This window comes from Dipodomys spectabilis, unplaced genomic scaffold, assembly GCF_019054845.1.
Source record: "Dipodomys spectabilis isolate Male_0828 unplaced genomic scaffold, ASM1905484v1 ptg000207l, whole genome shotgun sequence".
In the NCBI taxonomy this organism is placed as follows: domain Eukaryota; kingdom Metazoa; phylum Chordata; class Mammalia; order Rodentia; family Heteromyidae; genus Dipodomys; species Dipodomys spectabilis.
The window spans coordinates 10,325,072-10,337,285 of record NW_024870884.1 but is presented as its reverse complement, the minus strand read 5'-3'; the positions used below and the strand labels follow the sequence as shown (position 1 = coordinate 10,337,285).

At 43.4% G+C, this 12,214-nt stretch overlaps 2 protein-coding genes across 3 annotated transcripts in view; both read right to left on the bottom strand.

Moving 5' to 3' along the window:
- The window catches only part of Ddx50 (DExD-box helicase 50), a 37,762-nt gene extending 35,587 nt beyond the window's left edge, over positions 1-2,175 (bottom strand). Inside the window, exon 1 of one of the 2 annotated variants that reach the window (XM_042696375.1) lies at positions 1,983-2,175. In XM_042696375.1, the coding sequence (XP_042552309.1) occupies positions 1,983-2,069 (87 nt within the window). In that variant the 5' untranslated portion in view covers positions 2,070-2,175. The remainder of the gene's footprint in view (positions 1-1,982) is intronic. The other variant, XM_042696376.1, reaches the window with a different exon arrangement.
- Positions 2,176-9,927: 7,752 nt separating this feature from the next.
- The window catches only part of Stox1 (storkhead box 1), a 53,055-nt gene continuing 50,768 nt past the window's right edge, over positions 9,928-12,214 (bottom strand). The window contains exon 4 of the mRNA XM_042696470.1: positions 9,928-10,297. Coding sequence (XP_042552404.1) covers positions 10,150-10,297 — 148 coding nt within the window. The 3' untranslated portion in view covers positions 9,928-10,149. The remainder of the gene's footprint in view (positions 10,298-12,214) is intronic.

The following is a 12,214-nucleotide window of genomic DNA, read 5'->3' as shown; positions in this document are numbered from 1 at the left end:
AGTGATACTTGAAAAAAATGTATGTAAAGCAACAGAAGAATATACTTAAAATGAAGGTGAGAGCAAAAATTTAAAGTTCTGTATATTTACCACTATAAAAGAAACTGTAGGTTGGGGATATTGTTTCATAATAAGTGCACTTGCATCAAAAAAGGGAAAAGCCAAGTACCAGTAACTTATACCTGTAACGCTACTCAGGAGGCTAATATCTGAGAATTGTAGTTTGAAGCCAGCCTGGGCAGTGAAATCCATGAGATTCATCTCCAATTAACCACCAGAAAATCAGAAGTGGATATGTGGCTCAAAGTGGTAGAGTGCTAGCCTTGAGCAAAAGAGCTCATAGACAACACCCAGTCCCTGAGTTCAAATCCCACGACCAACAACCACAACAAAAAATCTAAAGTGGAGTTGTGACTCAACTGACAGAGTGCTAGCCTTGTGCAAAAAAAGCTCAGGACAGACTCAGGCCCTGAGTCCAAGCCCTAGAAGTAGCACACACGCACACACGCACAGGAGGCTGGTTGAGTGAAATTCCAAGTTTTACCTTTAGTGATAAATTAGAGGGCTGCTTTCTGCTCTCTAACACTATACAGAGTAAATCTTATTATTTTATCAAACTCAGCCTTCAAATACTGCTCCTTTATCCTCAGATGTTTTTTTCTCCAGGTTAAATGTCTCCTGCAAAAATTTTATCTGAGATGGGCACCAGTGGCTCTTGCTTGTAATTGTAACTACTCAGCAGAGCATGATCTGGAGATTAAGATCTGGAGGAGGGAGCAAGGTTCAAAGCCAGCCTATGCAGAAAAATTAGCCTGCAAAATAACCAGCACAAAAAAAAAAAGGCCTGGCACCAGTAGCCCACCCCTGTATTCCTAGCTAGGAGGTTGAGATCTGAGGATTGCAGCTGGAAACTAACCTAAACAGTAAAGTTGCATGAAATTTTTTTTTTTTTTTTTTTGCTGGTCATGGGGCTTGAACTCTGGGCCTGGGCTGTCCCTCAGCTCTTCAGCTCTCTACCACTTGAGCCACAACACCACTGCCAGTTTTTTCTGCTTATGTGGTGCTGAGGAATTGAACCAGGGCCTCATGCATGCAAGGCAAGCACTCTACCACTGAGCCACCTTCCCAGTCCCGCATGAAATTCTTATGTCCAATTAACAAACAGCAAAAATGCCAGAGTGGAGGCATAGCTCAAGTGGTAGAGCATAAGCTGTGAACAAGGCCCTGAGTTCAAGTCCCTGTACCGCACACATACACACACACACACACACAAACCTATTTGTGTATTTTTCAGCACTTCATCCTGTTTCTCCCTTTCCTTCCAGTCTCCTACTCCTCCACAGGCTTCTAGAGGGCAGAGAACATTTTACATACCTAAATCAACAGAGTCTGGCACCAATTAGATGCATTAAATACTTGTGGATTGAAAATACTGTCTGTAAGGGCTATTAATAATACAGCCCACAAGACCTCCCTCACAGCCAAATCCTGGCAACGCTGGCTGTGACACTATTCCTTGAGCCTGCATCAAGGACTTACCGAGGTTTGCAAGGCTAAGATCGCTTTCCTCAAGATTCTTACACAGAGGACAGGGTGACAGAAGCAACACACACTCAAGGCAATCATTTTTCCTAATTATCTTCTAAGATGGCCCGGGAAAACCAAATGACAGGCCTCGCTGCTAAAGGAAGACAAGGCAATAAAAAAACAGATTCCGCGGAGGTGGGAGTTTGGGGGGAGATTCGGGCGCCGACGCGAAGGGCTCAAGGGCCACGGGACGCAGGGCCCAAAGCCCAGAACCGTCCTTCTCCAGTCGGAACCGTGGCGACGGGAGTAATCACGAGCGACCTCCCGGGACGCCGAGGGTGGAACGAGAGGGAAGTAGCGGATGCTCCCGCCCGGTCCTGACAGGCCTTCATCAGTTCCCCTCCCCGCCCCAGTCGGCGCAGCCCAAAAGGAGGCGCGGCCCATCATCAGCTTACCTTTTGCCTCTCCTTCTTCAGGCTCTCGGACTCTTCCAGGGGTGCTTCCAGCTCCATAATGTCCCCCCACAGGAGTTTCCCAGGCATTACGGGGTGCCACTAGCCTCCCACCCGGCGCGGTGGGCACTACCACCCACCGGCGGCGACAGCGTGAAAGGAAGCGGGGGTAGGGCGGCCGCCCAGCCAGGCTCGTGCGTCACTTCCGGGAAACGCGCCGTAGGGCGGGAGAAAATAATCCCGATACTTTCGGTTTACGCTCTACCCAGCTCGCAACCTCCCAACCAATGACTGTGAGAAGACTCCAATGCCCCGCCCTTTTTCTGAAGTGATTGGCTTCTAGAATAAAACCGTGGCCAATCGCCATAAAGGATGCGCGTACTGATTAGAATGAAGGATTCGGTTTCACTCCCTTCTTTTCTATCCCCCTCCACCCCCCACCCTCCACCCCTCGGAACAGTTTTCCTTAGCGTTCCGGGAGAACCTCCAAGGTTTCCCAGCATGCACCGCGGAGGCTGAGAAGCCACCACCCCCTCCACCCTATATTCCCCACCACCACGGGTAGTGGGGGGGGGGGGGAGGAGGTGGAGAGGGGAGGGGGAGAGCCCGGCGTCTGGCACGTGGGTACTGAGGTGGGTGGGAGCGCCACGCGCAGCCTCGCCATTCGCGGCCGGAAGCGGCAGCCTCCGCCCCGCCCATTTGTGAGGGGTAGGGGGGGAGGCGTTAACGCTCAACGGCTGCGCGCGTGGCCGACGGCCTGGCGTTGAGGCTCGGTGGGGTAGGAGCGGGTCCGGCGGGCGTGAGGTTGGCGGCGAGGAGCGGCTAGGCGCTGGGCGCAGGATGCGGGCGCAGCGTTAGGCCTTGGTTCGTTTGCGTGAGAGTCTCCTCGTCTGCCATGCGTGGAAGTCTGAAGTCACACAATGGGTCGGAGCCCCGTCAGGACTGGCGAATCCTGCTCCCGAATGGATCTCAGCCACGCTGGCCTGAGAGCTGCTGTGGGAAGAGGCTTTCAGGAAGCAGTGGGTCGGGAAAGCGCAGAGACCCGCTAGAGGAAGACGGCGTGATGGCCACAGATGTTACATCACGTATGGTTTTGCTTGGCCGCAGGATGGGGATGAACTTGCCCCTGACTCGCACGAATGGCACCAAGGATAACTTTTTCCTTTTGCCGTGACAGCTACTTGGACTGTCATTCTAAGAAGCACCTTCTGAACTCTTCAGAAATACAGCCCAGCTACTCCTGAGTACCGAATCTGAACAGTGCTGGCCTCTGGAACTCGCCACCTGAGCAGAGTTACAGAGGCTTCCGCGAATACCGAATGGCTAAAACCACCTTACATTGCAGAGGCTTCGTGCAGCATTGTGCACCAGGTCCACGTCAGGGCTGGATTGTTGGAATGTAACTTTGGTACCCCGAACGCAAGAAGTGTTCAGATAATTTTTTTTTTTAAGCATCTTTCTCCCCTAGGTAATGAGAGTAATGCTTCTCTACATTTCTGCTTTTCTAAATCCTTTTGCCTCATCCCCAAGCCCATCCTAAGTCTAGCATGTTGTTGCCCTACAAGAAGATTGATGTGCACAGAAACACCGACCAAACGGGGCTAAGAATAAAAGACCCCGATGCTCTCTTTTGGTTAAACGTGGATATAGAGTTAAAAGTTTTGGCTCCTCGGGACTCTTTTTGGTATCTGCACGTATGCCAAAGCTAACAGCAACTCTGAAAAAGGACTGTCCTATTCACAAGTGCCAATAGTGTCTTTTGAATGGCCTGTGACTAGCAACGCTGGGACAAATGCTTCCTTTCTGAGCCTTTGGCCTCGGTGCTAGGTGGAAAGGGCATGGAAATCTTTGCCCAAGGAGCGGCTTACTTGGAAAATACTTGGTGCTATACCATGTTCTCAATAGACAACTTGCTCAGTCAACTAGAAAATACGAGAACAGGGATTTAAAAAAAAAATCTTGGACTAAGGGGAAGATGACATGTCATGGATGAATAATTTAAAAAATAATTCAAAATATCATGAACTCTAGGTTCTAAGCATTCTCCTGCCTCAGCTTCCTGCGTTTTCCATGCATGCACCACAATGGCAAGCTCCAAATTATTAGAACATTTTTATTTTCTGGCTATCTTCACAGATATAATTTCTTTGGCCTATTATCCTATTTACCCATGAGGTTGAGATCTGAGGATCATGGTTCGAAGCCAGCCCAGACAGGGAGGACTGAGACTCCTATCTCCCAATTGCCACAAAAAAGCCAAAAGTGGAGTTGTGGCTCAGCTGGTAGAACACTAGACTAGCCTTGAACAAAATAATTCTCACACATAGCCCCCAGGTCCTGATGAGTTCAAGCCCCACAACCAGCACCCCCCCCCCAAAAAAGTGCTTTATATGCTAGTCTCATTTCTAAATTTCTATAAAGTTCCTTGTCTTAGTCCTTACTTTATTAAACTGACTTTTAGGATATAAAAACAAGACGAACTTTCTAAATAACTTGTCTCTGGTTATTTTTGAAACTACAAGACTACATTTTAATATTTCTCCATAGAAAGTAGAAAGGTAAAAGCCATTTTTATACTGCATTTTGCATCTGCATGTCAAACTTTGGTGATGAGGAACTGAACCATTTTAAATGTTATGATAGAGAAATAATTTAAACAGTAGCTATAAATTGAGACGCTGGAAATAAGATTGAGTGTTGAGAGAGTGTAAATTGAGTGTAAATAGGAAGGAGAATTCAAGGGAAGAGAGTAACACTGCCACTGTTAGCTAGGTAACCTTGGCCAATTCAACTTTAAAATCTTGGTATTAGAGAAGCAATAGTACCAATGGTGCAGCAAATTGGGAAGATGAGCCGATAGCACAGAACTACAGAAATTGGGGTACAGAGATGTTCACACCAGCTGGAGGCTTTCACAGCATTGGAAAAGAGACATTTTTAAACATACTTATCACATGTCCCTTCATGTATGTACCTTTTAATTCAAAACATTTTTGGTGCTATAGGGTTTGAACTCAGGGCCTTGTACTTGCTAGGCTAGTTCTCTATTCCTTCAGCCACATATCTCATCCTGTTATTCCTTTAGTTAAGTCATACATATTTTGAATCCAGCTGTAGGAGTGAAAGCTTCAGTCATAACAGTTATCCCAGAAGAGGGCACTATTACCCATTACAGAAACTGCTTCTGATGAAGGGAAAATGTTTAGATTTCAAAAGGAAGAAAGCTATGTGAATGGCTAGTGGTGTGTCTTGGATACTCCCTTCTTGCTTGATATCTCTCTTTCCCATCCTGTTAGGCAACTTCCTATCTTCTCAATTCTCACATAACTGTATGAGATGGCAAAGCACAGTGCTTAAAGCACAGTCTTTTCCATTGTTTTGTTCCTGAGGGATGGGACATTTTGTAACATTTTTGTCTGCTAAATTGCATTTAGTGATAATTGATTCATGACCATCTAGGAGTAAAATACACATATAGCCTTACAATACCTGAGCACGGATTACATTTTTGAGCTGGTATATTTTCAATGACTGGCAAAGAAAATATTTTAGTTAACCAGGAGTTGGGTGAAGAAATTGCACAGTTTGTGAATATTGTAGAGTGTCAAGTTACTTTCTGAGAAATTCCTACAGTCTGAGAAGATACGCATCACTGAGGATGTTACCTCACATTACATGAATGTCTACAATGTCTAAGCCCACATGTCAGATTGTATTCCTTTTTATAGAAAAAACAGCTAAATATTTGTTAGCTAAAGACAGAAAACTTTTCCCAGATATTCCTGGATTTTTCTGGAAAGTATTTTCTTTAATCTTACCTAAGGACTAAATCTGTAATGGAATGATTCCAGATGTGACAGAAACAGGGGGCTGAATTTAGCTATGTAACTACCAGGCAAGTTTTGTGACAATATAAATACCTAAAAATACACGTAGAACTTTTGATACATTATCCCCAAACTTAAAAAAATATGGTCAGGCTGACATCATTACTATTTCCCTTTTACCATAGAAGTTTGGTAACTTGCTTCATCATACAGCTACTAAAGGTTAGAAATGGGATTCAAATTTATGTCTCCAAAGCTCAGATCATCAACCTGCCTTGAAAGAACAGTTTTCTCTTTGTAGAATAGACATAGAGCCAGGTGCTGGTGGCTCATACCTGTAATCCTAGCTACTCAAAAGGCTGAGACCTGAAGACTACTAGTTTGAAGCAAGCCCAGATAGAAAAGCCTGGTTAACTGCCAATTAAACAGCAAAAGCCTAAGTGGAGGTATGATTCAAGTGGCAAGAGTACAAACCTTGAAGGGAAAAGTTCAAACCCCAGTACTAGTACAGGAGAGACACACACAGAGAATAAATAGGCTATAATAGAAAAGAAATTGAGATTTGAGACTTCGTGGTACACACCTGTGATAGGCACTTGTAGGAAGGTGGAAGAGGAGGGAGAATTCAAGCCCAGCCTCGCCTACATAGCAAGACTAAAATAATAGAATAATAGCTGGGTTCTGGTGGCTCATGCCTATATTCCTAGCTACTTAGGAAGCTCAGATCTAAAGATCTTAGTCTGAAGCCAGCCTGGACAAGAAAGTCCAGGAAAGTCTTATCTCCAACTAACCACCAAAAAGCCAGAAGTGGAGCTGTGGTTCAATTGGTAGAGTGCTAGCCTTTGAGCACAAAAGCTCAGTAACAGCCCCAGATCCTAAGTTCAAGTTTTAAGACTGGTACAAAAAAAAAAAAAGTCAAGTGAGAGCACACAACTCAAGTTTTAAGCCAGTACCGGTACACACACAATTTAAAAACAAAATAGCCATAAAGAGCAAGTCAAGAGATGGTCCCTGGTGGCTCACACCTGTAATTCTAGCTATTCAGAGGTCTGAGCCCTAAAAGCCTGTGCAGAAAAGTTCACTAGACCATCTCCAAAATAATTAGCAAAAAAGCATCACTGAAGACATAGAGCAACAGTCTATGTAGTTCAAGGCCTTAAGTTCAAACTTTAGTAAAACAAAAAGTATCAAGAACTAAGGTTCCTTAGAACACTACAGAGGCTATGGGGAGGGGATGTAAACCACCTATTTTAAGAGAATAATCTCTGAAACAATTTAGTAGCATCTATTTCCATTGGTATTTGTGATTATATTAATTTATAGAAGGAAGTCAAATCTTTTATTCTCATAATAGGCTTCACTTAATACAGCTAAATGCAGAGTGCCAAAATGCACCCAGTATTTTTTTTGGGGGGGTCCAGTCGTGGGGCCTGAACTCTGGGCCTGGGCGCTGTCCCTCAGCTCTTCAGCTCAAGGCTAGCGCTCTACCATTAGAGCCACAGTGCCACTTCCGGCTTTCTTCTTTTTGCTTATGTGGTGCTGAGGAATCGAACCCAGGACCTCATGCATGCAAAGCAAGCGCTCTACCACTGAGCCACCTTCCCAGCCCCCACCCCCACCCCCCAGTATGTTTCTTTAGTACCTAGATGTGAGTAGAGCCAGAAATAATTTTGGATTCCTCACACATGAGGAGACTTGTTCCGGTTTCCAGTTCAAAAACTGAAGATGAAACACAGCTGTTGTGCTCCTTTTTCAAAGATTGACAGGGATAGGTGAAGAAATGGAGAACTGGTAGCAATAACTGGGATTCTTTTTTTGGGGGTAGGGGGGTGGGTCCGGTCGTAGGGCCTGAACTCTGGGCCTGGGCGCTGTCCCTCAGCGCTAGCTCAAGGCTAGCGCTCTACCACTTGAACCACAGAGCCACTTCCAGCTTCTTTTTTTTTCTGCTTATGTGGTGCTGAGGAATCGAACCCAGGGCCTCATGCATGCAAGGCAAGCGCTCTACCACTGAGCCACCTTCCCAGCCCAATAACTGGGATTCTTTTTTTTTGTTTGTTTTTTGGTCAGTTGTGGGGCTTGAACTCTGGGCCTGGGCGCTGTCCCTCAGCTCTTCAGCTCAAGAATAGCTCTCTACCACTTGAGCCACAGCGCCACTTCTGGCTTTTTCTGCTTATGTGGTACTGAGGAATCGAACTCAGGACCTCATGCATGCAAGACAAGCGCTCTACCACTGAGCCACTTTCCCAGTCCCCAATAACTGGGATTCTTACATGAGCTAACTATAAGATCCTCACTGAATCTTAGAAGCATAAGACCTTAGCCTTGGAGCTGTGGCACCTGTAATCCTAGCTACTCATGAAGCTCAGACCTGAGATCTAGGTTTGAAACCAGCAGATAAATCTGAGAAACTCTTCCAGCAAAAAGCTGGAAGTAGAGCTGTGGCTCAAGTGGTAGAACATCTGCCTTAAGCAATGAAAAAGTAAGGGACAGTGTCCAAAAACCACTGTGTTCAAGCCCTAGTACTGGCACCAAACACACACACACACATGTGCACATGTGCACACATACACACACACAGAATTCTTCAAAATACCTACTTTAGCCATTCTGTTTAGTGGGGAAAAAACTAAGATATAAAAGGATCACCAAACATCTGCTTGATTGCCCTTAATAATGAGAAACTCACTGGACGCTGGTAGCTCACGCCTGTAACCCTAGCTACTCAGGAGGCTGAGATCTGAGGTTCGGGGTTCAAAGCCAGCCCGGGTAGGAAAGTCCGTGAGACTCTTATCTCCAATAAACCACTAGAGAAGCAGAACTGGCACTGTGGCTCAAGTGGTAGAGTGCTCGCCTTGAGCTGAAGAGCTGAGGGACAGCGCCCAAGCCCAGAGTTCAACCCCATGACCGACAAAAAAAAAAAAAAAGGGAAACTCACTATTTTACAAAACCATCTGCTTCATCTTCAGATACTCAACAAACATCAAGTTCTTCATACAGAGTTGAAATCTTTCTCCAAACTTCCATTCACTGAGTCTGATTCTGTAAGACCCTTTGAAAACATGCCTCTGCCTTTACCTCCCCACAAATCTTTTCTATGCCAGATTACTTCTCTTGGTACCTTGAGTAGGGCTGCAAAAGTCCTTATGACCATAAATTTGGAAGGCCATGATAGACTAGACTGAACAGGTAACACTGAAATCTAATAATGGAAAGAATGGTCTGACCACTGCTAAACAGAAGAGCAAATCTTGCTTCCCCTCTTATGCACACCCACAATGTTTGCATGTAGCTCCCAACAGTGCTGGGCTTCACTCTGGCCTTCATTATAATTAGGAAGAGCTGGAAAGACACTTTCCAATTAGTCAATTATTCTTGAGATCTAAGACTTTTGACAACCTTAGCACACAGAAAAAAAAAAAAATCCCTTCAACCATAAGTCAGCACCACCATCCTGACATCCTGAAACCAGCCTTGATTCCACATCCAGCCAAATTCAGGGTAACTTACCATCCACTTGATCTGAAAAGGCTGCCAGATAAGATTCTGGAAAAGTTATTATATAGCTTTATGAGCAGAAATGGATGAAAATGTAAATGAATTGTTAAATGTTTGTCAGCTACCTTGAATCTTTTCTCTAAATCTCTTTAATTTTGAACTCCCTATTACACACCATCCAGCAACCATTCTTTCTAGCTCCATTATTTGATGTTTCACTGAAAGTCAGGCTATATATATATAGGTAGGAGGAACCAAACATCTACTGCAGCAGGAGTTGTAGACACTTATCAATCATATTTGTGGTCATTTGGTTCATGTTCAAGCTGGTTGAAGAAAAGATCTGGCAGCAATGATTGGATAAAAGGAATTCTTATTGCAAAGTCACAAAAATAAATTTCTAATGTTAAAGATTTTTACCAATCCTTAACAGTTTTCTGCATTTTATGTTTAAATCTAGTGAGATTCAAATAACCTACAAACTCAGTATTAGTGCAGATAAAGTCACTTACCAACTCAATATTAGTGCAGATAAAGTCACTTACTCCTGGGTAGTAAATTCACATACTATGCATTTGAAAAACCAATGAATGAAAATTGGAAACGTTTAATTGGAAAAAAGACCCATGAATCCATGTTATTTTATTGCAATCTATAAACTCCTAATAAGTTCCTAGTAAAATACAAAAAAAATGCTCTAAAATATCAAAAAGGAAAAAAGCCAGTTAGTAGAATGTGATAAGGTTAATAGTATATATGCTTGGCTTTGGAGGATTCTTATATATTCACTTAAACAGAGAGCTCCATAGTAACACTGTACATTTTTAGAAAAAGTTTCCAAAATATAATTAAACATTTATGACTGGAGTTAGTTGTAGTAGGGAATTAGATGTGAGTGTCTGACTGTTCTTTGTGCCTTCAAATTTCTTCTGAAAATTCTGTCGTCTTTTAAATTCATCCAAACTGACTGAAATATTAGATGTCAGGCTCTGTGTCCTAGAGATATTAAAAATGAAAGAATTATTGTCTTCAAAAGGTACCTGGTATGCTATTCAAACTACTATAATTTTATTTACTTTGGAGGTACTGGGAATTGAACTCAGGAACACACACTTGCTAAGCAAGTGTTCTACCACTTGAAGCATGTACCAGTTCTCATTCATTTACTTTGAAGGGCTTATATGATAAATGTAATTTGAAGGTCAAACTTAGTTTAACCTTATGGCACATTTATCAATTAAACTAAGATACATTTATCAAATAAGTTAACCTTCTGAAATATAAAGTGCTCTTTACATTTTAAAGACTACAGTATAGTATCTCAATATTTGACACTTTAAACAAGTTCTCAGATCCAATATCAAATTATACTCTAGCCAGAAAAAATGAATTCTCTGAAAAAAATTTCTATACATGCAAAGTGGCCAATATATATATCTTGCTATATAATTTACTATTTTGAGAAGATGGAAAACTATTGCATTTTTCACATTGATAATGTTCTTTTCCCAGGAACTGTAAACTCTGATCCCTATCTATCCACATGTCTTGCTTCAACCCATTCATGAAGCACGCATTCTACCACTGAGTTATACCTTAACCCTGCTATTCATTTCATATAGTGGTACTAGGATTTGAACTCAGGGCTTTGAGATACCTAGTCCTTTTTGCTTTAGTTATTTTTCAAGCCAGCCTGGACTGTAATCCAGTTATGTAGAAGGCACATAACTGAGATTACAGGTGTGATCCACCAGGGATAACTTGCTTGTTTTTTTTTTGTTGTTGTTGTTTTTTTTTTGGTCAGCCGTGGGGCTTGAACTCTGGGCCTGGGCGCTGTCCCTCAGCTCTTCAGCTCAAGGCGAGCGCTCTACCACTTGAGCTACAGCTCAACTTCCGGTTTTCTGGTGGTTTATTGGAGATAGGAGTCTCACGGTCTCTCCTGCCCGGGCTGGCTTTGAACCGCGAACCTCAGATATCAGCCTCCTGAGTAGCTAGGATTACAGGCGTGAGCCACCAGCGCCCGGCGAACTTGCTTGTTAAAGATAGTGGGGATGGGCTGAGAATGTGGCTTAGTGTTAGAGTGCCACATAACAAAAGGCTGGAAGTAGCGCCGTGGCTCAAGTGATAGAACGCTAGCCCTGAGAAAAAAAGCTCAGATACAGCTCAGAGACAGGCCCTGAATCAAGCCTCAGGACCTGGGAAAAAAAAGAAAAAGGTAGTGGGGATGAAGCTATTACTAACTCAGACTGGAGTTAGTAACTCCAGTCATAAACAGATCAGACTGTCCTAAACTTTTCTTGAAACCCACCTCCTAAGTAACTGGAACTACAAGCATGAGATACTGCACAGCCTTCACCTATCACTCTTATTTTCACATATATTTGAAAGTTATAAAGAATTTATGCTCGGGCTGGGAAGGGGGCACAGTGGTAGAGCGCTTGCCTTGCATGCCTGAGGCCCTGGGTTCCATTCCTCAGCACCATATAAGCAAAAAGAAAAAAAAAAGCCAGAAGTGGCGCTGTGGCTCAAGTGGTAGAGCACTAGCCTAGAGCTGAAGAGCTGAGGGACAGCGCCCAGGCCCAGAGTTCAGGCCCCACGACCGGACCCCCCCCCCCCCAAAAAAAAGAATTTATACTTTTTTTTCTCAAGATCTACTTTTTTACCTTGTTAGTAGGTTTCCTCAACTAAATAAATTCTAAGCTTCCTATAGGTACCAACTATATTGTTCATCTCTATCCCCCAAATCTTAGCCATAACAATTATAGTATACAGTTGGTATTCAAATGTTATTTTGTCTGTCCCTGTCTCCAGTAATTTTTTAGTAATTACACTTATAAGAATCTCAAGAAGGATATTTAAAAAGCAATTTTTTTTGTTCAGAGACTGGAACTTGAACTCGGTACTTTATATTTT